Genomic DNA, 27,959 nt, shown 5'->3' with positions numbered 1-27,959 from the left:
CAAGCGTAATATACTCGCACTAGTCAGAGCCCTGCATTCCTCACCAAACACACATGGCATGCACATAAACCTTGTAGTTTCCAGATGCACACCCTGGAGTGTTGATAAACTCCATTAGGTTAAGTACAGGACCTAAGGCCTCAAGCGTAATATACTCGCACTAGTCAGAGCCCTGCATTCCTCACCAAACACACATGGCATGCACATAAACCTTGTAGTTTCCAGATGCACACCCTGGAGTGTTGATAAACTCCATTAGGTTAAGTACAGGACCTAAGGCCTCAAGCGTAATATACTCGCACTAGTCAGAGCCCTGCATTCCTCACCAAACACACATGGCATGCACATAAACCCGTAGTTTCCAGATGCACACCCTGGAGTGTTGATAAACTCCATTAGGTTAAGTACAGGACCTAAGGCCTCAAGCGTAATATACTCGCACTAGTCAGAGCCCTGCATTCCTCACCAAACACACATGGCATGCACATAAACCCTGTAGTTTCCAGATGCACACCCTGGAGTGTTGATAAACTCCATTAGGTTAAGTACAGGACCTAAGGCCTCAAGCGTAATATACTCGCACTAGTCAGAGCCCTGCATTCCTCACCAAACACACATGGCATGCACATAAACCTTGTAGTTTCCAGATGCACAGCCTGGAGTGTTGATAAACTCCACTAGGTTAAGTACAGGACCTAAGGCCTCAAACGTAATATACTCGCACTAGTCAGAGGCCTTCATTCCTCACCAGATACACACACATGACATGCACAAAAACCTTGTAGTATCAATATGCACACCCTGGAGTGTTGATAAACTCCATTAGGTTAAGTACAGGACCTAAGGCCTCAAGCGTAATATACTCGCACTAGTCAGAGCCCTGCATTCCTCACCAAACACACATGCATGCACATAAACCTGTAGTTTCCAGATGCACACCCTGGAGTGTTGATAAACTCCATTAGGTAAGCAGGACCTAAGACCTCAAGCGTAATATACTCGCACTAGTCAGAGCCCTGCATTCCTCACCAAACACACATAGCATGCACATAAACCCTGTAGTTTCCAGATGCACACCCTGGAGTGTTGATAAACTCCATTAGGTTAAGTATAGGACCTAAGACCTCAAGCGTAATATACTCGCACTAGTCAGAGCCCTCCATTCCTCACCAAACACACATGGCATGCACATAAACCCTGTAGTTTCCAGATGCACACCCTGGAGTGTTGATAAACTCCATTAGGTTAAGCATAGGACCTAAGACCTCAAGCGTAATATACTCGCACTAGTCAGAGCCCTGCATTCCTCACGAAACACACATGGCATGCACATAAACCCTGTAGTTTCCAGATGCACACCCTGGAGTGTTGATAAACTCCATAAGGTTAGGTATAGTACCTAAGACCTCAAACGTAATATACACGCACTAGTCAGGGCCCTTCATTCCTCACCACACACGCGCGGCAAGCCCACAAAGGTACAAACTCTGTACGTTGTTCCCCGATAGACACCCTGGGGCCAATTATTGGAAAGACATTTAGCTGAAATGGTGGATAAGCCAAAGATCATATATCGTGTAACGGACTGAAATGAACCTACATCTTATGCACCATAAATATCTTTCCATTGAAAGCTAATTTCATCAATATATTCAGCTTTGTTCTTAATTAAATAGAAAGCCTTAGTTTAGTTTTTTATTTGGAACTGATCCCCCGTTCAAGCTAAACACCTTTCGAACAACCGGCCTGAGTGGTCCATTAGGTTAGGTATACGACCTAAGACCTCAACCGTAATATACTCGCACTAGTCAGAGCGCTCCATTCCTCACCACACACACATGGCATGCACATAACCTCGCAGTTTCCAGATGCACACCCTGGAGTGTTGATAAACTCAATTAGGTTAAGTATAGGACCTGAGACCTCAAGCGTAATATACACGCACTTTGTGAATATAGATAGTTCTAGATGATAATTATTTACAACTTCATTGCTCGTATGAAGTAAAATGCCCTGTCTAGCAGTCATGCTGGCAGTATTTGTATACTCAAGTATACGGGGAGCGATTGTTAAGTAACATTTAGAAGTCCCAAGTCTCAATTGTCAAATCATCCAAAGTGTCTGCCACAGACTCTACCACTGTAATATTCTTAATCTCTGAAACAAAAATAAGAAAATGGTGATATAACAACAAAGTAAGTACACCTGGTTTCAAAAGCTTACTAAATACCTAGTTATACAAAAGATGATAATTATGGCATGTTAATAACAATGATAATATTGAACATCTGTAACACAAAAATCGCCACAGAAGCGCGATTTCATTGGATGAACGCTCGGTGGCGATCAAAGCAAAGTTCGCATGCATTTGCAATAAGTGAGATAAGAGCCTCTATAACACTAACCACTGTCATCGAAGATTGTTGGCTGAACAGGTAACAAAAGATCGGGCAAGCTTTCTTTAACTTTCTTTTTTGCCTAAACAGTGCAACAATAGGGATAAAAACACAAAGTTGAAAACTGTTATTCCGCTTAGTTTTAATGAAATGCACTAATTTAGCTGCGATTATATATATGATACAACATGTGTCTGCATGTGACCACGGTGTTGTTACCCACGTGTTTAAAAAAGGAGTGATTTAGCAGGATACTAGCCGAAGGCCTATATAGAAAAAAGGAGAAGCAAAGTCTTTGAATAAAATTAATGGAATTACGACTAGCAGCTAAGTGAACTTTCATGGGGAAAATTGTTCGGCACAAATTAAAAAACAGGTTTCCATGCAAGTCATATGTAATTTACCATAATATATTGGGTATAAATTATACAAAATTATAATGTATGATGACAAACAATATGTTGACAGAAAATTACTTCTGATCCCGTGTTTTTCCTAACAAACTTCTTTTAAAACGTGCATGACAGGTAAGCGAATACATGCAAGGGTCAATAAGTGATGCATCAAATTTATAACAAATTATATTGATTAATGCTTCGCGACGTTTAATTGTGACTCGATGCTTACGGCTTACGTGTGGAAGTGATACGAAATGCCCATATTTGCTACACGGCATAGACCCAACGCATACAGTGAACAACTAAATATAACTGCTATTACTCGTGTCCCTCGATATCCAGCCTGGATATTTATATAGACTTCTGGCACTGAAATCCATAAAATCCGGCACTGCGGAAATCTATGATGTCACACAAAACCAAAGAATTCAGAAAACATTCATGCTTCGTACCGATGATCTGGTTCCTTTTGCAGGCAAGTATTGACAAACTGCGAACAAAAGGAAAGTATATTATGTTATGTAGTATTATAGTTGTAGTAGTAATAGTAGTAGTAGTAGTAGTAGTAGTAGTAGTATTATATATTATGTTTTATAATATAACATTTATAGTACGCGCGTGCTGATTGGTCGAGAAGCGTGTTTCTATAACTGTATAGAAACACGGGAATTTTCCCGCCGAACTTGACAAGCGAAGCGATGTAATGAGAATTTGTAATTGAATCGAATCATAATATTTGTACAAAATCTTTTTATTGAGTTATATTATAAAAGAAATAGAAAACATTTTTTCCTGTGTTTCTATACAGTTATAGAAACACTTGTGGGAGTTTGGGAGAACTCGAAATAACGTGGAAAAACTCGCCCTACGGGCTCGTTTTCCCCACTGATTATTTCTCGTTCTCCCAAACTCCCACGCGTGTTTCTATAACTGTATAGAAACACGGAAAATGTTTTCTATTTCTTAAATATGCATAGCCATAAGCCGTCATATCACTTCTGAGCTGTGAATTTACCTGGCAAAAGAAAGAAGAGAATTTCTTATTTCTTGCTTTTCCTTGGCCCTGCTGTTCGATGCTGCTCACTGCAATACCATCTCCAAAACCAGAGTCGGAGACGCCAGAGGATGTGACACATGGAGAAAGACTTGTCTCGGAAAAAGACTGCAATGTTATGTCACTTTCTTGTAACTTTGCCAGTAGAACCTACATGAAGATTTTAAAAACCAGATGCTTTTTAGAGCAGAAATAACACCGCGCCGGGTTCAATCATGAGCTTGTTTATATCTTATATAATAAATAGCTATATCTTCTGGTAGGCTGGTAAAGATTAATCACTTATAAATAATTGACATTCTGTAATAGAGGATAATTTGATTTAACATAAAGAATCTGCATGAGGGGCATGTTTGTATATAGGTGCAAATGATTATGCAAGTGTTTTGCTAATGCATATATAGTCATTAACATGATATAACAACTGTCCAAAGGAGGTTTTCCACTAGGCGAAATTTTTCGATCGAATGAAATTTTTCGCTCGATTTTCTTTTCAATTGTGACCGATGAAAGAAATCCGCTACGGTCGAATCTATCCAAAAAAAATTCGTCTATAGCGATGTCTTTCAGTTCATTTCATGCAGAGAGTTGTTATACCATCCTTGATACGAATTTATAGTCGTAGATGTTGCCACGCTGCTACTTTGTTAGGCAAATCCAGCATGCATTGTGTGGGTGCTGTTTACAGCAGTTTAGTGCACCTGCTTATCCACGTACACTTATCAATGTACGTTGCTGAATTTAAAATGCTTCCAAACCTGAGTCGCACTCATATTTTTGTAAGGCACAACACCCAACGCCAGTTCAACAGCTGTGATACCGACACTGTATATATCAGAGCGATAATCATATCCAAGGATATTCTATAAATTACAAGATATACATTTCATTTGTGCCGTTACAACCCATGCTACGAATTGAAAAACTAATTGTCATGCATGTAAACATACTAATTATTGAAAAAGAAATCCTAGCTTGGCAAGATACAGAAAAGATCCAGTGTTTTTATTGTGTGAAAATCCAACGAGGCTGGTGGAATACGAGAGATTCGTTTTTCACGCATCTGGAAGACTCTCAAAACACTTCCTGAGTGAGTATCACATCATAGAAGTACTTGAGGAATCTGTTTGCTACTTTAAGGCCCTGTTACACGGGGCAATTTTTCATGCAACTTGCATTGCAATTCTACTTTTAAGAGATGTAAATTAGTGCATAGTATTCAAAATGTAAGTGTAAGAAACGTCCATGGAGTGCAATGAACATAAACGTTTCCTAGTTGCCAAATTTACATCTCTCAAAAGTAGAATTGCATTGCAAGTGGCAAGAAAAATTGCACCGTGTAACATGACCTTTAGACTCTTAGGCTTGTGGATGACAGGGAAGAGGGAAGCTTCTCCTGCTGCCCCTCGAATCTCGTGTCTCTGGCCCAATCATTTCAAAGCTCACCTGTTCGAGAACCTCTGGTGCCAGCCAAGGTAAAGATGCCACTGCATGAAGGGGGAAGTCGTAAGCAAGACAGTGATTATAACCGTTTGGAGAGAGACAGTGAGATTCACGCAGTCCAGTTAATTGAACGGTACCATTTTCATCAATCAGTATGTGGCTACCTTTTACAGCACTATACAATAGTTAATACATACATATATGAATTAAACTACTTGTGCATGTATAGACATGCACTTGAAACTATTTTGTCACTAATGATTTATATGCTAATGATGATGCGGTTTGAACTACAGATTAAAGGCGGATTTTCACTATAGCGGAATTTTTCGATCGAACGTAATTTTTTACTCGATTTCTTCTTATATTCAAGGCAGGAGTAAATAAATCGCTTTGCGGGGACTAAATAAGGTAATGACGCCTTTTGGATGAGACAGAAGGTAATAGAAGTCATTGTTCCACCACGTGCGCACCGAATGTAAAAGTAGTAATTCGCCATTCTCCGAAAAACGCAGAATATAGGAAGATGTCGGGTCCTCATTAGGTTTACGAGTGTAAACATATATATTACCAGTTGGGTCGTGGAAAGCAGCGCTGTTTACAAGATGATCTTTTGGTAACTTGATGGTGAGTTTTTTTTTTCTTTCGACAGTATATATATAAAGGGAATTCATCTTTGAATTTGCCAGAATCAGTTCACCGTTTTTCGATACATTCCACAGCACAAACGTGAGAGGGGGGATAGAAAAATGACTCTCCAAATTTCCGTTACGGCTGTCACAAATGAAAATATTATTTGTACCACGCACACAAATTACGAGCTTTTTTTCATTAGTTATTGCAGTGCGAATAAAATTGCACCTCCCATCAAGAAATCCTAACGGAGTACGACATTTCACTTCGCCTGTCTGGGCAATGACGAACAACTTATATGAGTAATGACCTGATCTCCAAGTCTGGCATGTCACGTAGGTATCGTCGTCTTTATCGACGACTAATGAACATATGAGCCAAGTTGCAGATTCATTATTCCTTGGAACGTTGCAAAAAACCTCGCTCTCTCCAGTAAGTCTCGTGATCCTTATTTCCTGCCGATTAGCCGCAACCACTTTCATTATCTCACCCAAGCTATTTATTGCCAATATATCAGCATCACGATTTACCGTTTCAAGAGCCAATTCCCATGGCACCTTTGCGCTCGAGCTTTCTAACACGTCTCCACATTCACATATAGGATGATAACAGCGCTGAGAACCGAGATTTATCATAGGCCAATCGAATACACCAAGTTTCGTATGTGGCGAACACTCACAAATGAAATTCAACAAAACGTAATTAATTTTGTTAACACTGCTCACTATTTCACGTCTTGTATTGTCCATGAACCTCGCTCTGAAGCCACCGCCATCATGTACAGCAAAATTCGACTTTATTCGCGGAACATCGTGGAGTTCTTGGACATAATTCAAACAATATTTTACGGCGGAAGAAAGATTATCAACGTGGTAAAAGACTCTGCTGACGATACGCAATTTACATCCTAATATGATACCTTGTATTTTCAATCCTTCGTTGTTGAATGCCAGAGTAGCCATTTCCAGGGATGTTTTAAAGCTGCCCTTTGCATCGTCCAGGTCTCTTTCTGAGCGAACATTTATTTCAGCGACTGATAACCGAAGTGCTAGAATAATGCCTTCGTCATCAACATTTGTCACTTCCGCGATTGGCACCGTTTTGTCCGTGGCCGCTTCCAATGCAATAAATCCATCTTTGATGAAGCTGATGCTCGCTTTTAGTTCTCGGTAGAAAAAAGCATCAAGTTTTGTATTGATTTCTCGAAGATCTGTGATAATTCCATCTCTTACTTTTTCGGTAAAAACGTCTCCTCCTTGTATCTGCTCGGCAGCACGATTTCGACCGTATTCGACGGCGATGTCGAACAGTAACCACCCTGCAAATTTTAGGGCTATTTTAAGCCACGGAAATGGCATATTCCTGTCTAGGACCGCAAAACTCCCATATTCACAAACATTTGAATAATAGTACAGTTGTCAATCGATGCCATACTACATGTTATGCTGCCAAGTTGCCAACAATATATGAATTACGTAAGCAACTTCGTATTCGCATATTTTGTAGAATTCATTGGCATTGTCTTGTGGCTGCACTCTGCAGGGGGACTTTTTTTTGTCTGAACGAAGTTTCCATAGTAGGATTTCTTTCGCTAAGATGCAAGACTTTAGTGACCATGCAAGTTTTGCATTTTCTAGCTATAGTCTTCCATATAAACTTCCATATAACCACAGCATTTTCTAAATAGTATACTACATAGTCTCCCATATAAACTTTTGTTTTCGTTCTTATTCACCGTGAGCCGTGAACCGGCGCCGATGGTGTGCTAATTATAAAAATGTATAATAAAATCATAATAAAAAATAATAATAAAATCACTTTTAACCATCCATGTTATACCCCAGTAATAGAATTCATTAGACGAGGGTCAAATTTCATTTTGGAGTGAGTTTTCTCAAGAGTGGTGTAGTTTATGAAATTCTTGTAGCACATTAGCAAATAATACCCCAGTAATACAATTCATTAGACGAGTGTCAAATTTCATTTTGGGGTGAGTTTTCTCAAGAGTGGTCTAGTTTATGACATTCTTGTAGCACATTAGCAAAAGTTACCCCAGTAATAGCGTTACAGAGTAATACCTTTCTCGTCGGACACGTGAGAGTTTCAAGTGTAGTGCTATTAAATATCACATCCGGTTCGCTTCCCGGAAGAGGGAACTAAAGCCCAAGGGGTTATTTTTTCCAAGAAATTGTTTGCTGTTGTTTAATTCTGTTCGTTTTTAAGGAACAAAGTAAAGAGGTGGGAGAAGTCAGGAGAGGGATACAACGACAAGACTTACGCCTGTATTCAAAAAGCTCACTCACATTCATACTCATCGAGTGTGACATATAAATTTCGTTAATGCTGATCAATGAGAAAGTTTTTTTCTGAATAGATGGAAAGATATAACGTAAATCACTGAAAATCAAGCCCTTGTTCGGCTGGAAATACCGCCATTGAAACGTTATGAGAAGATTAAGATCTCCCACTCAATGAGTTTGAGTGTGAGTGAGTTTTTAGAATACAGGCGTTAGTGTGGACGGTAATTTTGCAGCAAATAATATATACATATCATTAATATTCAGCCTATATATAAGTAAACACAAACGATTAGAAATACATTGTCCTCTCCATTGTTATAAATACAATGCAGTTCAGAAAATACACTCAGTTACGCAGTTCCTAGTCCACTATAGTACGATCGTACTTGTTTTAAAAAACAGAGAAAAAACCTAGCTTCGTTTTTAAAAATATCCAGATACGTGCATGGAGCTTTGCATGGAACTTATATTCAGCTTTGAACTGGAAATGGGCGAAAAATGATGATAGCCTGTAGGCTAACACTAACAGGCACTTTAAAGAGCTCCCAAAATTTCATATTGAAAAATGGTAAGAAAAACACACAAAAAAGTATAATATAAAGAATGGTCAATTTACCGGTGAATATAACCCATCTTGTGAATGTTTTCAAGAGCTTTTAAAACATCTCGTAGTATATGTGCAATGGCTGCTTCTGGCAAACCTTGTGGAAATCCAGTTGCCATTATCGTGTCACACGATCCTAAAATACATCGGCAGAAATTTCCATGAAGCATTGCAATTTGAAACATTCTATGTATAGCTGATATAGCTAAGAAAATATACGATAGCGGAGTAACGTTGTTTATATAATTTATCAACATTCAGGATACTCACCGTACTGCATGAAAGGACTCACCGTCCACAACTCATTTCCACAGACAAACGCACCAAGATTCGGGAGGATGTTTGGGTGAGCCAAAAGCCTCGACAGGTGGACTTCATGCTAAGGAATATTATCAAACACGTACAACAATTAAATGAATTGTCTTAATTGGAATAGCAAGTTTTACTATGGGACCGTATTAAAATCGCACTGTTCTTGAAGCACAAACTGAGTACAAAAAGGAATGTGGATAATGTGGACCCTATAAACGGAATCTAAAACTAGGAAAATTTATCAGTTCAACTAGAAAAAACATCTGAAAGACTTAAAATTTGTAACTTTGAAAAGTTTGTGAAAAGTTCGTCGTGCGAAGTTCGGCAGGCAGGCATTACGCACGGTGAAGCGTATGCTCTTTTGCACTTTACACACGATATACAATTGATAACACACGACCTATGCGCATTAGCGTCAGTCGAGGGGAAGGGGAGGGCAACACTCTCCATCAAAAGGCTCGTGTCCACTTCACTCTCAGTAAAATAGGTGCGTAGTATACGATGTTTTAAAAAAAAAATGAAGAATTTTTAGAAATTTCTTCAAAGAGTACCGTTTCCCCAATCAGCTGATACAGAAAATTCTGAGATACAAACCTATGAAATGGCTGTTTCTAATGATTTAGATCAGGGTCTTAAATTTTTCGCTTTGTGCCAAGAAACTGTCACAGTGATTTCTATGTCTATAAGTTTCTATGCTTGTGCCTGTAAGTTGATGCCATTTTGAGGGTAGTTTATATATGTGATGAAAAGCTCTAATCAAAATGTTATCTTGGTTCCTGATGGTTTTAATCATGCAATCAATTATATAGTATACTACCTCTCTAAACTTACTCTCATTAAATCAATTTTGTCGCTGTTAGAAATGTCGAGGTAGGTTTTCTTTATAACAATATTTTTGGAGGAGTCCTTATATCGAGCCAACCATATTGATGTTAAATCTTCAAAACCAGAACCTGAATAGAAAAGATTCTTTCATCTAGCAGTTTATAGGTAACTTATTTTATAAATCTAATTTTGAAAATTTCAAAGGACTTATGTTCAACTTATTCTTAAGATTCATGAACCAGCTAATAAGTAGATAAGAAACACACAGTGGTCAAGCATTTTCTCTGAACAGCAACATAGTTTCCTAACTACTAACCAAAAACAAATTAGTTTTAAACATAATTACCTTCAGTTAACAAATTTGACATATTTGTTGTAATCATTATACATTACTTTCGATTAAAACTCTAACTTGACTCTTCAAGAGAGATACATACCAACCTATTTGTTTCAAACAGTGGTAATCCTTTGGATTGACACTGAAGGATACAGAATTAAAACTCGAAAGCAATGACAACTTTTCTGTTGACGACATCTAACCAAAAAATAAAATCAGATGAAAAACATCTGTTAAGAAATTCAGCTTTTTACTAATATATTAGGTTTCCTAGAAAATGTGTAAACTGTGTAAATTATAATGGGTCAAGGTCTTTTGTTAGATGCAAGAAGCAGGTTTCTTATAACTGATTACACTTCTAGGATAGGTCAGTGGGTCTTTAGCAATTACTCAATGTAGAATATAAAGCATAACCAGTCTTTTCAATTCAACTAGCTCAATCAGATTTAAATTATATGCCATTTCTATCCAGCAAAGCAAAAGACGAGAAATCACACTGGGGAGAAGTCACACTGGATAACAGCACTCATTCGGAAACACCATGGAACTACATGAAAAGGCCTTAATATGACAATTTAAGGCCTGCTCAAAGTAACAACAAGAATGTAGGGATGTTAAATCTGATCCCTATCTTTGGTGGTAGTCAATAGACTGTGCTATATTTTTTCATACAATGAAAGATATTTCAACTATTTGAGTGGTTGTCCACTACATTTCATCCTACACTGCATTATTGTCATAGTTGTCAAAATAAAAATTGCAACACCTGGCAATAGCATAAACCTATAGTCATTAAGATGCATAATAAAGTATGAAATCAGTAAGCACTAAGATATATAAGCACTAGACTGGAAATTCTACAAAATTCCCGTCTATTATTGCATTATTTCCCCCATCATATTGGTTGACTACGTATGTACGTTCAGTATGTAGCATATGTACCTGGGAAATTATGACCAAGGTGGACTCAAGATGATCGAGAATGCCTCGAAGTTAATAAGTAGACAGCAAATAAAATAAAGCCATCTCACAGCAGAATCAATATTAAATCACTTTCCTTTAAGGCGAGTTTTGCAAAAAAATCCTAACTTCATGTGCCAACAAGGACGGTGAACGTACAAAATCTAGCAATTTTTTGTGTACAAAATAAAAATTCAAACATATATTATATAGCCGATGAGCTATATAGCCAACTGGAGCTACAAGTGAACCGACGTGGAAAAAATCATACAACTTGGAATATTTACTCAACATAGATTTTTAGCTCCGCACAGCATGCATATGTCACTAACTGATAAAAGTCTTATAACATATTATACCACTTTGTTCAGTCTTTTGACAACAAAATGATATTGAAGAGGTAAAAAGATTTTTAGCGAGCTTTGCCAATGCCGTTAACTTACTTGTGGCATTCCACTTTGGGGAATATATGATACATATTATACAATGCTGTGCTTTACAAGCTTTTTCAAAGTGTTCAAGCCACAACATTCGCGGGCCACCCTACGCAGAAAAATGAAAGAGTACACAAATTTCAAATATATATATCTTAAAATTGTTCCCCGCAGTCATCAAAATATTATTACGTAAACAAATTATTTGAAAAGTGGAAGTATTGTTTACGGAAACAGCCTTTCGTAGACACTGTGCACAGACTCTCAGAAAGGGCGTCGGGAAAAAATGTTTCCGCATCAAATTCTCTATGGTTTGTTTGTGCGCACTACTGCAAAAAACAATTCTGAAAAGAAGCGAAGAGCGATTGCTCTCTTCGTCCTCAGATCAAAATGTCGAAGATTTGCTAACAGTTGCGCGTCTTTTTCTCTCTAGTGTTTACTTGCTATCGTCATTAATCATCTTGAGCATCTTGCGTCTCCGTCTCATTTCTATCCTCAGGCACATTTTCACTATTTTGCTTTTCATTTTCTTCCGCATCTTCAGCCAATTCCTCGGGTTCTTTTTCCACTCTGCTGTCGTCTTGCACAGTTTCTCCTTCAACATCACGTTCTTCATTGTCTTCTTCTTCATCACTTCCTAAATCAACATCGTCATCGTCTGCGTCAAGAAGTGCAGAGAACTTGCTCTTCGCTGCCCAGACCTGAAAATAAAATAGACCATGCATGTTTAATCTCGGCCAATTACAATGTTGACTGCAGTAGTCTACATCCCACTGTCCGGCATCGAGCATACAAAGCTGTGAAAAGAAAACAGTAGCTTCGTTGGTATCTCTAACTCTATATAGGGCATAATAACGTTGCACACGTTGTCTAAGCCAGCAAGCCTTCCGTTGACCAAAGGCCATCTCCATTCAACAGTCCCTCACCTTAACCTCTGGTTCTTCGTACTTCTTCAGTTCAACGACCTTCGGTTCTCGCTTTCCACCCCGACCCGGACCCTTTCCACGACCACGTCCTCTATCAGACCTGGACGCACCACGACCTACGTCGGTATCCCCGCGGTCCCCTCGCCCTCTATCAGATCTAGATCCACCACGACCCACATCCGTATCTCCACGGTCCCCTCGCCCTCTACCTGATCTCGATCCACCACGACCCACTTCGGTGTCATCACGATCTCCTGGTCGTTTCAAATTAGATGGCGAATGACTAAAAATCATGTAAAATGAATCATAAATTAGCCGTTCTGAGGCTAGTAAGATGCCAAAACAAGTGACAGGCACTAAATCTCCTCATATTCTCACAAAGAAAAAAGTCTACCCAATAATTTTGGAATACTACACCCTGGTCCCGATGTATATATGATAGAATAACATGAAACAGTATGTTTCCACTTTGCATCCATCTCTTACCCCTTTTCAAACTTCTTCTCACCATCTTCGCTTCCTGTGGACTTGAGCCTTCGACGATCGCCGCCCCTTCCGTCGGCAGGTTCGCGAGATTCCTTTTCAGAATTTTCTTTTTCCAACCGAGCAGCGATTTCCTTTTCTCTCGTCGCCGTATCAACAGGTTTTGCTCCACCAAATATTGCTGATGATGCCGGACTTTTCGCGTCGCTGGATGTATCTTCTTTTGGTACGGACCGAGGTTTGAGTTGTAAACGCGGGCGCTCAGTTGCTAAGAAAGTAAAATGCAAAATCTGGTTTAGAGGTGAAAGGATTTCTGCTCATATATATCCTCCTGTGATCCTGAGGTCACACTTACGTGGTCGGGTTTCTTCCCTTTGTTCGCCACCGTTTTCATATTTATCATCCGATCTAAAGAAAGTAGAGTTTCAGTTCCCAATAGTTTTAAATATAAATTAAGGAATATTTCAACCATCCAAGTCTTCCACCCGCCATGGGCCTCAAATGCGTAAATATATTATTGTCCTAACATACGAAAAGCACTTGACTGAAGTTCTAACGTGTAGATTGTAAAAAATACTACCTAAACATAACGGCTTTTCAGCGTACGTTAAAAATTGCAAACCTTGTTTCATCCTTTGTTTCCCTTGCTTGTTCATCTTCTCCACGATCGTTGCCATTTCTTTCTCGAATATCCCCGAAATCTCTGCTACGATCACCAGGTTCTTTATCATTATACCCTCTATCATCATACCCTCTATCCCTTTCACCATATCTTCCCCTATCACCATACCCTCTATCCCTGTCACCATATCCTCCTCTATCCCTGTCACCATATCCTCCTCTATCCCTGTCGCCATATCCTCCTCTATCTCGGTCACCATATCCTCCTCTATCCCGATCACCATATCCTCCTCTATCTCGGTCACCATATCCTCCTCTATCCCTGTCACCATACCCTCTATCCCTGTCACCATACCCTCTACCTCTATCACCATATCCTCTACCTCTATCACCATATCCCCGATCTCTATCACCATATCCTCGATCTCTATCACCAAAGCCTCGATCCCGGTCACCAAACCCCCGATCTCTATTACCGAATCCTCTATCTCGATCATTATAACCCCTATCGCCAAAACCCCTTCTATCTCCAAAACCTCCCCTGTCTCTCCCACCATACCCTCTTTCATCATAACCATCACGTCCACCAAACCCACCTCTTCTATTTCGATACCCATCTCTGTCACCATCCCTCTCTCCATAACCATCCCTTTCGCCATATCTATCACCTCCAAATCCACCGCCTCTATTTCGATCAAAGTCACCTCTGTAACCATCCCTATTTTCAAATCCACCCCCTCTACCATCTCGATCACCAAAATCTCCCCTCCTATCACCAGCTGACCTCCACTCTCTGTCGTCCCCTCGGTCATCTCTGCCAGAATCGTTCCCAAATCCTCGTCTCTGATCACGACCATCCATCTCTCTCGAGTCTCGTCCGGGGGGAGGAGCAGAACTTCTCGGAGCCGCACGCCAATCTCCATCAGATTCCGAAGGTTGATCGCGTCCTCTATTAGTTTCTTTTTCTTTATCTAAACAAAGCGTGGAATGTTCATGATATTGATATCAGATATTGAATCTCCAATGCATGAAAGTCAAGAATCAAGATTACAATAAAGAAGCATGTACAGTACTTACCAGCTCCTTGTGATTGTCCAGCAACATCAACTCGTATACGTCTTCCTTTTAGAGTCTGGATTGAAGAAAAATCTCACAATTATTTCCCAGAAAAATTGCATTTCACTGCTAAAAAAAAGTACTATTGTAAAAAGCAATCTTAGCAGTTGCATTTCTCAGTTTGTCTTTTGGTATTCATGTCATATGGTCACATGACAAGGTTCCATTAGTTGGCTGATCTATAAAACTTATAGCAGATCTTGGGGGAAAAAATAATACCATAATACCATACCTGGTCATCTAACTGTAGAGCATTCAAAAATACATTTATATCATCAAATTCTGCATAGCCAAAGCCCTTAAGTCTGCCGTTATCCGACTCTCTTGGTAGGCGAACATCTTTGACCTGTTTAAGGCATAAGCAAAGCAATAAGCCACTGGTATTTACTGTAACCACAACCCAAAGTTTATAAGCCATCGCAAACTTCCTGGAGTTTTTTACTTGAAACCTTGCTTTAATTTAACAGCCTGCACACAAGACACTGTGCATTTATACTGGCCAGGGTAACACTTAAACTGTCCAGTGTTTAATAAGAGGTTTTATAATTGGTTTACCACTACTATAAATTTGCCCATTAACATTACCTAAACTATATAAGTATCTATATGATGTCTACTTCTTGGCTAAACTAGGATTGTTCTTTCTAATAAAACATTGTAAAATTATGGCGATTTTTCGCAATCATTGAAATTATCGCAATTTTTTGCTCACAGTTACCCACAGCTGAGCAGAAGTCACAGCTTTGATGAAACAATTATGAGAAACAATTATGTTTATTACCTGAACATTATGAAAAAAGCGGAAAATATCATCTTCTTCAACATCATATGGTAGGTTGCCAAGAAATGCGGTGTATGGTGGTCCCTTTGGCAGAGTAGACATGTCAACAGCTCCTGCTCTTGCAGCTCTAGGAGCTGTGGGTAAAACTATACGCTGGACTTCTTGGGGCGGAGGATAGGGATCAGCCCATGAAGTGCCTCCTAAATAACAAATATAAATTACTATCCCTCTTGAAATACGTTCATCACCTACCTACAATATACAAACAAAAATTCTCAATAAATGCAACAAGACCTTTATTATTGAATTACTGTTTTTAATATCACGGAAACCTTACTATATAAGGCATGGCATTATTGCATTATATGACATTGCAAGCAATTGTAAGACACTCTTCAAGAAGGCTTAAACTCAATAAGGGTGTCATTTACAAGTAATTTGCATGGCAGAATACTAAAAAGCGAGATATATCTGTGGTATTAGAAGATGAACTAACAACACCCGAAATCTATTCAGAACATTAACAGACCATAAACCTCTAGTGCTTGGTGCAGCATTTCCTGATCTAACTAGCAAAGTCTAAACTTGTTGTGCTAGTTGTGATGTCAATTTCATTGCAATGCACATAAACATATCAAGTGAACAGATTATCTCATAAGGGAAGTGCCTACACAATCTCTAAACTTTTTAAAGTGAAGAAAGGGATTCATTGCTTATTATCCCCTTAAAAATCCTTTTCACTTTCACATTGTTTCCCTCAAACAGAAAGGAAAATATTCAATTAAAATCCATATATAGTGATTGTTATACTGTTTAATGAACTGTTTTGCAATAGTTCAATCCTCAGGTGTGCAACAGGTTTTGAACAATGTAATGCATAGATTAACTAAAAGCCACAGGATCTGCATTTCCTTGAAAAATGCAAACATTCCACATTGTGTATAAAACTCATCCATCTGATCAGAATTTTCCAGCATGAAATTAAAAATTATATTGTATCAATATATAAATTTTAATAAGTAAATAAAAAGTAGTTTTCAAGAAGGTGTTGCATAATATATCATCATGATTTGTAAACAATGGACATAGCACTGAACATTTTACCTCCTGTTTTACAAAATGACAAATAAATAATGCCAGATTTTGAGCCATTTGTTCATTCACCATTTCATATTGATTTCAATGTTCAATGATGCTAACTGTATCAGATTTCAAACTGAATATATTTATATTTATAATAACGTGATATTGTACAATTCCACTATGAACATACCATGAACGGGAAGATCTTCACTTTCGTCTGCCCAGCTAGTAGAATTAGTAGGCTTGGCAGCGTATACAACGCTACTCCCACTGCCTTGCGAGGTATCATTCGACAAAAAGGTCGTAAGGAGCATTTTCGTGCCCTTTTTTTTCCCTTTCTTTTTTCCACCTGAAACAAAATCATACCAGAAGATGAAAAAATCACCCCGTAGCAATGGATCTCTTTCAGGATCAGTGTAATGATGAGGGGATGATAGTATTCAATCAAATGCAAGAGTACAAATAATTACCTGTGTCCGCCATGTTTAGAAACGTGCTAAATGGTCAAGAGATTCGGCGTACAATTACTGGTTGAACGTCACGGAGAACGCCGAGTACGCTACGACTGAGTACGATTACGACAGGGCCGCCCAGTGAACTGTAATAAAACTGGACTCTGTTTCGCGTTCAATTTTTATAAAATTAATTGTATTTTACACAGTTTTAGACGTTCCGTGATATTTACTCTCTACGTCTGTCTCAAACATTTAAAAACTCAAGAAAAATCGTTTTACTACAGTTCACTAGGGCCGCCCAGAGGAAGGGAAAGGCGGCGGGGCTATAGATATCACGGGGTCCCTCCTACGTCCTCCACAGGCGCTAGGGAGCATTTCGGGCAAATTCGGAAAATATCACCGCCTGCCATACTCCCCTGGAAAAGAGCCTGCGGAGGAGGTAGGGGCCCCTCGATTACGGGGTGGGGGAAGAGGCAATTATCCTTAAACATTTTCTTTGTCACCCGAATTTTAAAACTGATACATTCTTCAGCGTGTTTTACCAGCGGCTTTTTTTCGTTTCGTAAAGCTGACAAAGGCTTCTTTAATTACCTCATCGGCAGTAAAACTAAAGACATGTTATAGCTTCATTTTACAGAGTATAATGTTCGTGCCCGAATTCGAATACCAAAAATATTTTGAGCGAAAAGTGAGCTATTTTGATGCATCCCAGCGTGCTCAATTTGGCACAGTGTTAGATGCGGAGCGCTCTTATAGTGCAGGGCTTCTAGGCTACTAGCGCTCACGCGCAACCACCCAGCTCAGTGATCCACCCTCTCTCAGCTCAATTTCTATATTCCGCTTATCATGATCACTATTATAACGGATGCGATCGTAAATAGTTCGAAAAATTTGTGACTTTTTAAAATATAGCTACCTTGCTTTAGGATTATTTTGATGAATTCATTTTACGATTTCTGATCTGAGTTTAATTGATAGAAATATATCTATTGCCCCAACAGAGATGACTGCGGAGGAGGTTAGATTCTTATGAACGATACGATTGATGGTACAAGACAATGCTTGTAAACTTATAAATTTGACCCAACACTGAGTTAGCAAAGAGAAGCATTTCCAGTTTAATATGTGTATGACGTGTACATGATAGAACAAAAATGGCTCCTGACTGTGGATCGGCATAGAACCAATAGACATGTCTATTGAAGAAATAATATATTATTTCTTTTTGCCGTAGATTATACGGGCTATACGAGGTTGAGCAGTGAAGACATCGGCAACCTCAAAGACGACAGGATTGGAGTGATGTGTATACTTTAGCAGTACAGCTTCAAGAGGACGGTGTGATACTGAGATAATTATTCAGTCTCGGGGCTCGAGGCAATAACGGCGGTCGAGCTTTTTTACTGTGTTTTAATTAACTTTTAATTTGAACGATTTTTCATAAGGTTGCAAAAATTATGATAATCGATACCTAACCGAATAAATATTGTCATAATATATATTATATGCCTAGAAAGCCGAGTATTTGATGGAAAAAACTATTTGCTTAAATGAACTTTCACAATTTCCTTTTGTCTGTTTCGCTTCAATTTGCAAACTGTATTATTTTTATATATATATACAGCCGGAAAAAAGTTCTATGATGTTTTTCAGGACTATAACTGGACTGTAATAGCAGTATGCCATAAGTACTGTAATAGTAAAAATTCTATATTTTAACAGCTAAATATCTATATGTATACTATATATCTTAGTAGCACTATTTATTAACAGATTCCTTCCTCCTGGTCATACATTTGCCTGTATGTTTTTTGGAACTTCATTGCAACTAAAACAGAACTGCCAAGTTAGTTATTTGAAAAGATCTCTCTTTACCCGTTGGGGTAATATGGAAATTTTTCAATTTATCTTTACGAAGTTTTTTAAATGAGTCTTTCAATCTAATTGATGCGAGTTTGTTATGAACTGTCCACGAACTGTCCATGCACGATGTGCCGCGAAACATCATTCGAATGAGAAACTATATCATATATTTATCTAAAGAATTTATCATAAATCAAGAGTCTTGATTGATATTGATAAACATAATCAGTCCTCATTACAAATTGCAATCGCTACGATCCCTTCGACTGCAATAATATATAGGGAGTTCAGTGACTTAGAACCGCAAAAAAACAACAACAAGAATCTATAATTCCTTTTATTATCAGTTGTATTTTGTCAATTATCCTGGGCGCGCGTTTATATTCTCACTTATACCTAACTTTAGATATTCTGCTTTCTCTCAGGTATTCCCATGCATTTCTCTTAATTGAAATGCCTCAGAGCTTGCCTACATATCCGCAGTATAGGAAGCCCCAGGGGTGCATGGGTTCAGAAGTTCTCGCGCATTTTTTAAACGAAGCAAGTGAAATTCTAGCGAAAAAGAGCATTTCCCTTAAAATTGCGAATTCCTGGAGACACATGCATATGCTCCTCTTTTCCGCTGGGGGTACGCCCCTGTTTCTAGGCAAGCCACCTTTCCTTCGCCGGGAAATATTCGGAATGAAGTTAAACAGGCTTAAAACTCAAACAAGAAAAGGTATATAATTACGTTCCTCATGAGAAAAAATAAAATTGCAATGTTTAAGGCATAAATCGAAATTATTAAATGTATAGTCTCCATTCAGACCGGCCCGTTCGTTTGAACACGTCTATCTTTCTCCATAATATACTCATTTGAACTTTGCATACACGAAAAAGGTCGATCCTACATTTTCGGGTTGTGAATTTTAGAGAATATTTTTGAAGCCGAGTTTATTGATGAGGGAAATGATTGTTACAACCTATAACAACTGCTTCCCAAACATTTCTTCTAAATCTCAAGTTGAAACATACAGAAATTCATCCCTTAGTGAAGCACAATCATGAAACTCCCCGAATGTGCGGCATTCAGACGGTATATGATATATATATAGGAATGGTTGGGGGGGTGAGTGTAAGCTGGAACTTCTCCCAGTTTACACTCCCCCCCCCCAACCATACGCAGAAATATACATGCTTCATATGCCTCCTATTTATTGAAACTCTCAAACTCAAGTTAGGTTTATGTAGAGCTTTACAAATGCAAAAATTAATCAAAATTACAGCTTATTGAAATCGCATGCAAGTGAGCTCGGAAAGCTTTGATCGCATTTTTTAATGAATTCTAACCCAATTTTAAACTTATTCTTACACATTCATAATGAAAATATAATTTTTAGCAATTAGTAATCTCGGACCAATTAAGACTCATGTTTGCTTATCATCAACGAGAAGGGTATAAAAGCGGACGAGAGAGCGCAGTATCTTATATCAGAGCTTTGCTCACGAAAGTGCAATCTGATTACTAAAGAATAAACTCAATTTTCTCGCAAAGATGTTCGCGATTTTCGTAGCCTTGTCTGTCTTGGCAGTTGGCTCTGAGGCCAATGATGCCAAAAAATTCATCCAGCTTTCTCATGCGGTGTCAAAGGCGACGTATATGCCGATCAGTGGTTCAAAGTACCTGCAAAACGGAAAAATCACCGAGAACCCTTCCTCGACCAGGTTCGGTGCTCGGTGCCCGCACGGTTATCCTGAAATGGACGGTCTGATTTGCTATCAGCCATGTCAGAAGCGAAGTGGCTGGGCGTGGGCCAATGGCGTTGGCCCGGTTTGTTGGGGATGTCCGACAAGTCATCCTTCTGAGGAAGTATGTTATCGCTTGTTTTTATATAAACATCGATAGTTTTTATAATAATGATGTATTTACTTCTGATAAAAACCAACATTAAACCACAGTTAAACAAAAGTTGACAAATCGATAGCACCAGTTATAAGCTTGCGAAAACGCTACCGTGATTACCAACGGTTTAAAATTAATCTTCAATGAGTGATTTCCACGATGCTAAATAAGAATTCTATAGTGAATAGTGAATAGTGATTAATAAATAGTTAATAGTGAATTCTATCATAATTTTATAGTATCAGCTTTTATTGAGAGTTTGCACCATGTTTATATATATGAAAAGTCCACGAGCAAAATCGTCTTTCTCCTTTTGGCCCTAGAATTTTAATATATCAGGCTTTTTATTAGTTTATTATTACACATTCTAGCGAATTAGTAAATAAAACAAGACAATCTAGTCATCTAGATTATATTGGTAGGAACATTTATTCTTTTAATGATAGTCATAAGTTTTCACGCTCAATTTGTCTCTACTAAGTACAACTCTGCAATAATAGGCAGCTCTCTGCTACCGACACTGTCCCAAAGACAAACCACATAAAGGAGCATTTAATTGCTACGGGAATTGCCCCAGTGGCTACAGAAACGATGGTCTCACGTGTTTCCGCGATGCTCACATATTTGGTTCCGACAACAGCGCATGCCCATGGTACGATATCTGTGGTTTGACGTTCAAAAGAGGATGTTCCAAGTGTCCCAGCGGTTACAGCAACGATGGCTGCACGTGCAGAAGAGATCCTCATGCTATTGTCAGGCCGAGGTAGGTAACGACGTGACGGGGTGTAGGGCAAAGGGAGCAATTTTCCCCGTGGTGCAGGTTTGACCCCCCCCCCAAAGAAATGCAACAGAAATACCTAATTTTTGAAGGTAGTCCTTTCCATATAGGTAAGCAATAACATATATGGCTTTTTAAATAATTTAAGCCGGTAAAACCGGAAATGGAATTTTGCCCCGGGTCCCAAAGATTTTCTTTGCCACCAGGACACCACCATTTTGCCGGGGTATTCCCTTGAAGAATCGAAGAAATTGACCTAATTTGGGAAAGGTTTGCGGCTGCCTTCCCCTTGCCTGGCACGCTTATCTTACTGGGTTTATTTAGATACAATCGTGGGGTAGGAGTTGTGTTAAAAAGCTACGGTCGTGGAGCTGGGAAAGCATTGCTGTTGCTGCCGAAATATGAAGCACCCTACGACAAACCCGCTTGCAGTCAGGCCGGATGGACCGCATCGAGTCACGTGAGAAGCGACACCGAAGTACTGAAGTTTGTGAATAATGGACAGCGGTTGATTGTTTTCGGTTTCCGCGGGACAGAGGCAACAAGCTTAAGCGATTGGTTCAAGAACATCGATTTCCAACCTAAAACATTAACCGTCGGCGGAACGACCTTCAAGACACACAAAGGATTCTTTGACCGATACAACAACATCGCGAGTTGGTTTGAAGAAGAGTATCGCAAGGCAATCGAAACTGATTATACTATCGTCCTTACTGGTCACAGTCTTGGCGGAGCTGAAGCTACGATTGCTGCAGCGTACGCCGCTGGAAAGTTGAACCGTCGTCCTGATGCCGTGGTAACTTACGGCGCTCCATTGGTCGGCAATTCGGATTTCGTCAACTATTACAAGAAGAATGTTGGTTGTGATCGCACATTGAGGTTCATCTCCAAGGGTGATATTGTTCCGGGAATGCCAAAAGTGTTCGGCTACGCTCACGTCTGTGGTTCGACTGAGGTGAATGGTGGTGGTGATTTCTTGCAAGCTCACGACCTTCATGTTGGTTACAGGAAAGGCCTCCAGAAGATGTATGGTAACAGCAACGACATCAAAAAAGGCTGCGATCTGTCGATGGCCGAGTAAACAGATATATAACGGACAGAAAATGAACGATAAAAATTATATGGAAATGTCCAATGTTGATGTAAATCAATAAGGGAAAATATTAAGAAATAGATATATGCTTCAAACTTGACAGTCGCTTTTGTTTAATTTTTTTTTTACTCCCATCAACTCCCATCCATTGCAGTGGATTAAAGTACTCGATCGAGAAGTCAAAAACCTTCAGTACTATATAGCATGCATTTACAACAAAATTTAATTTATAAAACGCTGAGCTGAGCCTGATATTTTCGATTTGACATGGACAATCACGTACCATTTAGGTTCAATTGGCACGTTAATGTATACCCGTAAACAGAAACTGCATTGGCTGATAAAACATGTAAGAAAAGAGTTCATATCTGGCTTGCATTAACGATACGATCGTGTCTATTCGGATCTGCATGCACCACTGATGTGCGAACGACAATGGCAGAGCACATGAGGTGGGGTTTCAGGTTGAGGACAATGTCGACATGTGGGAGAGGCAGGGAAAAACCGAGCTTTGTTGACATTTAAAGGAACTATATTGAGCCTTCGTGATGAATGAATCATGTTGGTTACAGGAAAGGCCTCCAGAATATGTATGGTAACAGCAACGACATCAAAAAAGGCTGCGATCTGTCGATGGCTGAGTGAGCAGATATATAACGGACAGAAAATGAACGATAAAAAATTATATAGAAATGTCCAATGTTGATGTAAATCAATAACGGAAAATATTAAGAAATAGATATATGCTTCAAACTTGACAGTCGCTTTTGTGCATTTTTTCTTTTCTTTAACCATTTCAGACCATGTGACTCGAAATGGTTAATTTCCATACAAGCTGAAAAGGTCTATTGGGTTTTATATTGCCTTTTTTGTTTAAGTTCAAAGGCAATTTGGAGGCTATTATTATAGATATCATGTTTATTCATATTTATTGTTAACTTGCGAAGAAAAACAGTGAGAAAGCACACTTGTACGCGAAATGTTAATATGATGGATAACAAAGGTAAATGTAATACGTTTCTGCATGTCGCCTTCGCGTAAGTTGAACCCTATAATATATTCGACCATGGTCGAGTATACCGGCATATTTCCGTATATTCTGCCATGGACGAGTATACCATATTTCGATACATTCGACCAGAATTAATTCCTCCTTAGTTGCTCATTGCGAGGGAAAGTATAATTGCCAAAAATTGCCGCAACCGATGATCAGAAATAATTAAAACGCCAGACTCTGCACAAACAACGCTTTAAATTAAAATAGTCCAATACAGAATGTTGTTTCTGCATATATATAACTCAAAAGTATTATATTAATCATCTGTAGTGTACCAAATGCAGAACTTAAAGTGAAATAATGAAGAACGTTTCGCAACAATTTGCAGAAATTTGTCCTCTTGGTGGGACTACTTTTGTTATTGTGGTTCATTTTCCTTCCACGGAGTATGTCAGGAACGGAATTATTTTCTGCATTGCGAACTCATTTGTAATAATTCCTACTGTAGTGTTGAACGGCATTTCAATTCCTACAATCTCAAGAAGTTCGCAATTAAAGGCGAAACTTTGCTACTTTGTCATTCTACTCCAGTCTGCAGTTGATATGGCCGTCGGATCTATATCCTTACCGCTGTACACCTCGATTGGGGCAAGTGAGGTTTTGGGCACAGCAGATTGCGTCAATACTTTTGTTTCTCAGACGATTGCATACCTTGTTTCGGCCTTGTCGATGGCGACGCTGTATCTGTTAACATTCGAAAGGTACATGAGTATCTTACATCCAGTCACGCATCGTTCTCGTTTGACTAAACACAGAATTCTGATTGCCTTTTGTTGTGCATGCACCTTGGTAGTCCTTGGCCCGGTCCTACAAACAACCGCCGAGGAGGTTTACGGCATAACCGTTATCGCTGTTGTGTTGTCAATTTTGCTCTTTACAACTTTTGCATACACAAAAATATTCCTCGCGGTGAAAAACATGCATTTCTCAGGCCGGGATGGAATCGGCGATTGCTCCATAGAACAAACCCCGTCAGATTTAAACAAAAAAAGGGCGTTAAGAGAGAAGAAACTTGCCAAATCCTGCTTGCTTGTGGTCGTTATCAGTTATCTCTCTTATGTTCCTTCACTTGCTTGTTACTCGTACTACAAAGACGATCCTGTGGCACTCAAGGCATCCCTTAATTGGAGCATGACAGTGGCGGCGCTAAATGCAAGTGCAAATTCCATTATCTTCTTCTGGAAAAGACCACTGCTTAGAGGGGAAGCGTTGAATGTCTTAAAAAATCTTCTTCACAAATGACACTTGGTTTGGATGTACTAGATCTTATTACCGTAAACAGGCAAATAATGATAATTTTCATCGTTTTCAATCAATTCAATGCATCATGCATGCATGGAATTATACATCGATTCCGATCTCCGCGCTGCCGGTCTCGTATGATGTTCGGGAGTATAATTATGCACACGCGTAAAATTTTAAAACCTTCCAACGGTCTATATAATTTTTGCAATAATCAGAAACACACGAAACTATCCTTTATAGAGTACGAGCTTCATCTATCATGGCACTAGCACAAACTCTGTTGTTATGGAGGTATAGGGCGCAAGGAAAATTTTATATATATATATATATATATATATATATATATATATATATATATATATATAATAGAGAATAACAACATCACGATGTAAATATAGAGAATAACAACCAGACAACCTGTCATTAGCCTGATGATCGCTTCATATATACATGTAATACATTCAAACAAGAATAGAGTAATTTACTATAGAAGTTGAAGCTAATTTAACATATTCAGCATCTTGGATCGTGTGGACAAAGCATCACTCAAACGATGACTATAGATAAAAACGATTTTTTAGTTAAATTAAAAAGGATAAAAAAATTCTTCTTGAGCTATGCCATATACAATGTAGCTACGCTTTATATTTTAAATAAACAAAAAAGCATTTTATCACTTTCATATATTTTTAATGATGGCTAGCTTAATTACATAGTCTTTATAGACTGCGACATAAGCCTACCTGCATCTATAATTGCATTCGGTATGACATCGTATGGTGGTATAAGACAAGAATTTATCCGAAAAATTAAAATTTATTTCAGTACAGAGAGGAAAAATAAGCTGAGAAAAGAGAAAATGTCGAGGTAATATATTCTCATGCTTTTATCGCAATTTAAGACCATATAGCCTTGAGGAAATTGCATGCATGCATGTGAGTGTTTTTGCGATAGTGACAGCATATGCACAGCTGCTTTGACGTTTGGGCGAACGATTCTAAACGGAAGAAAAAGTAGGTAGATTAAGAATATTTGTCTAGGTATCATATGGACTGAAGATCAGTTCAGACTTAAGAGTGTTTATATACATGTAGACGGTGTTTTTGTTCCAAACGAGCAGGAAGCTGGTTTGAAATCCCCAACTCCTCATGTGACAAATGCGTTGAACAAATGATATTCACGCATACACAACTGATTCATCCCTCAGAGGCTCAGACCTCAGTTCATTTAAAAAACAGGCGCCAACTTATACATTGTCATTGCAAAAACGCTCGCAGTACATCTCAGCATCAAAGTCATCCTCAAAAATGGATTACTGCTTGTCTAAATGAGTAATAGCTAATCGTTGCATTAACAAAATTATATGCTTTGTTCAAAAGTGCATGTTTACTTGTTTATCTGTTAAAAAACCTTTTACCAATTAACTTTCCACACCGTTACAAAATCTTTCTTGAAACGAGGGGAAAAAGTAACATACGGATTGGCTGAGATCTAAGTTTCGCATACCTAATTTCAATTAAAAATATCAAACTTCAAATTATACGTATAGTTTACAGTATCATATTTTCACATGCAGGCACGTATAGTTGCTTTATAAGATACGCTTCATTAGCTTAGGAGCACAGTGAGTGCAAACACTTTGCCTTGGAAAGACAAAATTCATGCTGGTCTTTTCGCATCGGGAGGCGAGTCTGCATGCATAGCACTTACCTAAATGATTGCATGCACTTACCTAAATGATTACATGCATGCAGGTGTTTTTGGGGGGTCTTTAGTTAACAGCACTGCATGCATGCATTGGCTGATGAAGACCATATATTGTCGACTTTTTTTCGTATGGAACATGCCTGAAAGTATTCATACTTATCTACTTGTATTTATTCGAGTTTTCATTAATACACTGATGCAGGTTTTCCAAACCTATAAGATCGACACTCTAGTTAGACTTTTGAATTCAAGCAAGCCCTTATATTTTTCAATATATGAATAACATTAAAAAACTGTTGAAAAATGAATTGAGCTATAGTTAATTGATTTTCTACTGCCTCTACTGGCAATTTTTTTCATAGGTTTGGGCTCTTTCAACGACTGAATATTCTTGTAATTCTGACTTTACAACTACAAGTAACAGAAGCAGGGAATGTAATTGTCCACACATATCCTAACAAAGTTCTTGCTGCTGACATTTACCAAAACATTACGTCTGTAAATCCCCAAAAATGTCTTGAGCTTTGTCTGGCAGACTGTCGCTGCCTTTCATTTCAAATTTGTCCTGCCGCTCAAAAATGTCAACTTCTGTCGTCGAAAAAAAAAATGTTGAAAGAATCTTCATATCAAGATAGCGAAGATTGTGTATACGTGGAGTTTGAGCATAAAGCCGCTATAGCAAAGGTATAAATTGCACTGAATATAGCTAGCTCATGTTGAGATTTATTCTCTCTTGATACCGGGAACTAAGGTATTCAGACTGTCCCCAAAAGCCCATTAATAAGTTACCCACTATACGGCGTTGAATTAGGTAAGGTTATGGGGTAAGGGTCTTGAAAAGAGGACATTGATAAACCTAACTGACTAGTTTGTAAAATGCCTTATATAAAAACATCGATGCTTATGACATTTTTATGAAAGAAATTCCAAATGCATTGTACTTTTTTCTCACACATACATGTTTTTTTCTGCAACCGTAGATTCATGCAGAACAATGCAGCCACAATCAGTGTGTACCAGATATTAATTGTTGTCTAACTTCAAAGCCATGCTTCAATGGAGGGACATGCGTGCCAGCTTGGTTCCAGGATCAGCGTTACACTTGCAAATGCAAACCAGGTTACGGAGGACAGTTCTGTGAAAAAACACTGAAAATTTCATGTCATGATCACA

At 38.6% G+C, this 27,959-nt stretch overlaps 4 protein-coding genes across 5 annotated transcripts; 2 read left to right on the top strand and 2 right to left on the bottom strand.

The window, feature by feature from the left end:
* Nucleotides 1–1,699: 1,699 nt before the first annotated feature.
* LOC114540698 (STE20-related kinase adapter protein alpha-like) lies at nt 1,700–11,443 on the bottom strand. Of its 2 annotated transcripts, XM_028560820.1 has the most exons (12): nt 11,245–11,443; nt 10,407–10,500; nt 9,972–10,093; nt 9,099–9,207; nt 8,841–8,964; nt 5,295–5,466; nt 4,607–4,711; nt 3,810–3,998; nt 3,247–3,284; nt 2,620–2,662; nt 2,406–2,478; nt 1,700–2,157 (listed from the first exon to the last, which is right to left on the bottom strand). In XM_028560820.1, exons 2-12 carry the CDS (start codon nt 10,498–10,500, stop codon nt 2,081–2,083), a joined length of 1,146 nt encoding a protein of 381 aa, XP_028416621.1. In that variant the 5' UTR covers nt 11,245–11,443; the 3' UTR covers nt 1,700–2,080. The 2 variants fall into 2 exon arrangements, with proteins under 2 accessions (XP_028416621.1, XP_028416622.1); XM_028560821.1 differs by lacking the exon at nt 11,245–11,443 and having other exon boundaries at nt 10,403–10,495.
* A 78-nt stretch (nt 11,444–11,521) lies between these two features.
* LOC114540696 (eukaryotic translation initiation factor 4B-like) lies at nt 11,522–17,198 on the bottom strand. The gene is made up of 10 exons (XM_028560819.1): nt 17,177–17,198; nt 16,897–17,055; nt 15,624–15,823; nt 15,075–15,188; nt 14,804–14,858; nt 13,728–14,697; nt 13,461–13,513; nt 13,109–13,373; nt 12,623–12,905; nt 11,522–12,397 (listed from the first exon to the last, which is right to left on the bottom strand). Exons 1-10 carry the CDS (start codon nt 17,187–17,189, stop codon nt 12,149–12,151), a joined length of 2,361 nt encoding a protein of 786 aa, XP_028416620.1. The 5' UTR covers nt 17,190–17,198; the 3' UTR covers nt 11,522–12,148.
* Nucleotides 17,199–20,510: 3,312 nt separating this feature from the next.
* LOC114540717 lies at nt 20,511–22,870 on the top strand. Its single transcript, XM_028560844.1, has 3 exons — nt 20,511–20,873; nt 21,407–21,669; nt 22,009–22,870. The coding sequence occupies exons 1-3, from the start codon at nt 20,559–20,561 to the stop codon at nt 22,763–22,765; spliced, it is 1,335 nt and encodes a 444-aa protein (XP_028416645.1). The 5' UTR covers nt 20,511–20,558; the 3' UTR covers nt 22,766–22,870.
* A 1,264-nt stretch (nt 22,871–24,134) lies between these two features.
* Nucleotides 24,135–25,076, top strand: LOC114540719 (cannabinoid receptor 1-like). Its single transcript, XM_028560846.1, has one exon. The coding sequence runs from the start codon at nt 24,135–24,137 to the stop codon at nt 25,074–25,076; it is 942 nt and encodes a 313-aa protein (XP_028416647.1).
* Nucleotides 25,077–27,959: the final 2,883 nt, after the last annotated feature.

This window comes from Dendronephthya gigantea, unplaced genomic scaffold, assembly GCF_004324835.1.
Source record: "Dendronephthya gigantea isolate DGI-Jeju-01 unplaced genomic scaffold, DenGig_1.0 000248F, whole genome shotgun sequence".
Classification (NCBI taxonomy): Eukaryota; Metazoa; Cnidaria; class Anthozoa; order Malacalcyonacea; family Nephtheidae; genus Dendronephthya; species Dendronephthya gigantea.
This window is presented reverse-complemented; position numbering and strand designations above follow the sequence as displayed.